General features: G+C 34.4%; 1 protein-coding gene across 1 annotated transcript in view; it reads right to left on the reverse strand.

Annotated features, from left to right (window-relative positions):
* LOC107636811 (zinc finger MYM-type protein 1-like) overlaps positions 1-1,406 on the reverse strand; it is a 6,234-nt gene extending 4,828 nt beyond the window's left edge. The window contains exons 1-3 of the mRNA XM_016340292.1: positions 833-1,406; positions 716-775; positions 32-589 (exon numbers count right to left, since the gene is read on the reverse strand). Of these exons, the coding sequence (XP_016195778.1) occupies positions 32-589; positions 716-775; positions 833-1,406 (1,192 nt within the window). The remainder of the gene's footprint in view (positions 1-31; positions 590-715; positions 776-832) is intronic.

The following is a 3,369-nucleotide window of genomic DNA, read 5'->3' on the forward strand; positions in this document are numbered from 1 at the left end:
GTTGACAAATTCTTCATTTCTAGATGCTGACAAGTATCAAGAATAAAATGCTGAAGCTGAAAAGGCAAATTAATCTTCTCTTGTTCAGTAAAGTCTTCGGGATAGTAGCTATCAACAAGAGTAGAAATCTTAGCAATGTCAAAATTTTTGTAAGCATCCTTAGGCTTGAGGGTAGAGCTCAGACTTAGTAGATCCATTGCTTGATCATTAAATCTGCTATTTAACTCTTGTAATTGCTTATCAATTGTGACTAAAAATATCTCCACTCTAAAATAATGCTCAACTGTAATATGATCTTTTTGGTGACGCGAGCGTCCTTGCCTTGCAACATAAGAAGCAGTTAAATCAGGAATTAGAATATCATGTTGCTCACAAAATGATTTCACATTTTTTAATAATTCCTCCCATCTGTCATCTCTCATGCTTTGGATAAGTGTTTTTGTAGAATGAACTAGTTGCACAGCATTAACTATGTCTTGAGACTGCTTTTGTAAAGCTTGACAAAGAATATCAGTTATTCCCATCATATCTTTCATCAAATGCAAGATCAATACAAACTCAAATGAGGTCAGGGTATTGTAAGCACTATCTGCAACACCACGCTGAGAATAAGTTGATCCATCAACAATAATCTTTTGTAAAACAGTCAACGTTGCACCATAAATATTTATCAAACTGCAAACAGAAGAGAAATGAGAACTCCATCAAGTATCACCTGCTCGTTTCAAAGTACCAATTTGATTTGCCCCTTTACCAGTTTCAAGTTCATCAATCTCTAATAAATGGACAATTTCATCTGTCTTAGCAGCATGTAACTCATCATGTCACTTACTAGAAGAACAAATGATGTTGACGATGAAAGTCAATTTTGAAAAAAACTGATGCACAGGAATAACTTCTCTTGATGCAGTAACTAATGCAAGTTGTAATCGGTGAGCAAAACAGTGGATATAGTAAGCATAAGGACAATCTTTTAAGAATAATGCTTGTAACCCATTCCATTCTCCTCTCATGTTGCTGGCGCCATCATATCCTTGACCACGAATATTAGAGACATCAAGACCATGTCGAGAAAGAATGCCGCACAATTCTTGTTTTAGAGTTAATGATGTAGTATCTTTGACATGTACAAGATCAAGAAAACGCTCTTGAATAAAACCATGTATATCAACAAATCTCAAAACAAGTGCCATTTGTTCTCTTTTGGATTCATCACGAGCTTCATCTACTACAATGCAAAACTTGGAATCTCCAATTTCTTCACAAATATGCTTTCTCATCTTGTTTGAGAGTATATGCAAGATTTCTTTTTGAATTTGATGTGAAGTATATTTAGCATTATATGGAGCCTTTTCTAACACAGTTCTTGCAACTTCATCATTGTAAGATGCTATGAGTTTTATCATTTCAAGAAAATTACCTCAATTTTTTGATTCTGGAGTCTCATCATGGCCTCTGAAAGCACAAGCTTGAAATGTAAGCCAACGAGTTGCATCAATGGAGGATTTTAGACGCAATCGATTCTTTTGAATTTCCTCAGAAGTATGATCCTCAATTACATTTTGGATGTGACTTGCCTGATTCAATAAATCTAGACATGCTCCAACTGCATTATTGTGTGGTATAAAAGGAGTGTTGTTTGTTGAATAGAGAAGCAAAACAAAGCCAATAGCTAGCGTGTTTCACTGTTTTGAGAAGCAAAGGCAGTAGCAGTAGCGTTTTTGAGAAGCAAAGGCAGTAGCAGTAGCGTGTTTTGAGAAGCAAAGGTTATCTTTTGTGTTTTTATAGTTATCTTTTTTTATTTGATTTGATTATTAGATATCTTTTATTTTATTAGATGATCTTTTTTTATTTGATTTGATTATTAGATGATTTTTGTTATTCTTATTTTTTTTGTTAGATAATTTTTTTGATTTGATTTGATTTTATCTTTTAATTTTAATGTGTTGTGAAGTTAACAAAGGCCCACTTACTAAAAATTATTATACAATAAATGTATGAGATGGGAATTGAACTTGGATACTTCAAGTTATAGTAAAGCATTTAAACCAATTGAACTATTTTTCATTTTTGATGAAGTACTACTAATTTTTTTATAAAAAGTTTGGGGGGCCATGGCCCCCCCTTGTCTGAGTGAAGCTCCGCCACTGCAAGCCACAATACATCATAAAATATCTTTTCTGCAAGCCTCAACATCTCCAGACCAACTCAAGCTTCAATTTACCATAACTTTGTTTCAATTCATCAATATGACTCCAATCAACACAAAATTCAATCTAATTCCACATAATATATCAAAATCAATACTAGGATTTTCAATTATCCATAAACTATAAGGGTTAGAATTTTCTTACCTTACCTAACGATGATTGGGGCTAAATCCAATAATTATCCAAGGTTAGATTATACCTAAATCACCAAAATCATCAAAATCTCTCAATTTCCAAATAAAAAATATGAAAAAGGGAGAAACAAAGAACTGGGCATGGAAATTAATGATCCTTACCACTTTGTTGGGTTAGAATTAAAGAGCTCAAAGAGACGAACACACGATCGCAAACGGTGCGGCGATCGAAACTCCGGATTAAAAGTTATATGAAATTGAAGTTGGAGGTGAGGGTTAGAGTTCTTGATCTCCAATCTCTTCTTCTCAAGGTGAATGGTGGAAAAATGAAGTAAAGTGTGGCTGAAGCTAGGTTTATATATTGGGCCTTGGACTCGGTTTGGGCCTGGTCCAACCAGTTAGTCCATCGGCTCAATTTTGAAACAAAATCTTTAAAATTAGTGTTAAAATTCGTATTTTAATTATTTTTATTTTTTAAATTATAAAATTTAATTTTCTAATATCCTTGACTCATAATTAATTTATTAATTAATTATTTATTAATTTATGTTCCTTACTGAGGCGGTTGAAGGCTGAGGGCAAACTTACTTCCTCACTCACGGCGGTTATTGACTCACTTAAGGCAGGCTACAGCAAGCCAGCAATGATGTCATCTCACCCGCAACACTGCAGCAACATCATCTCCGGCAACATTGTCCTCCCCGATAGTGTTGTCCTCTCCAGCGTGGCAGTGTATTCGTCCAGTCGAGCATGCGTCAGTGTCACCCTCTCCAAGGTAGTGATGTTATCATCTCTAGCATGCATCGTGCAGTCATCGATGATGTCTTCTAGTCGTCAACAGCGTCGTCTTTTCTGGTTTGTGGCAGTTATCTTATCCGGTCAGGTAAGGATCCAGTTTTTTTAGGGTAAGTGTTAATTTTTTTTTTATATTCTCTGTTAATTTTATGTACTTTCTGTTTAATTTTTTAGGGTAAGTGTTGTTAATTTTTTTTGTTCAATTATTAACTTATAAGAATTTGAAGTTC

This window comes from Arachis ipaensis, chromosome B04, assembly GCF_000816755.2.
Source record: "Arachis ipaensis cultivar K30076 chromosome B04, Araip1.1, whole genome shotgun sequence".
Lineage (NCBI taxonomy): Eukaryota > Viridiplantae > Streptophyta > Magnoliopsida > Fabales > Fabaceae > Arachis > Arachis ipaensis.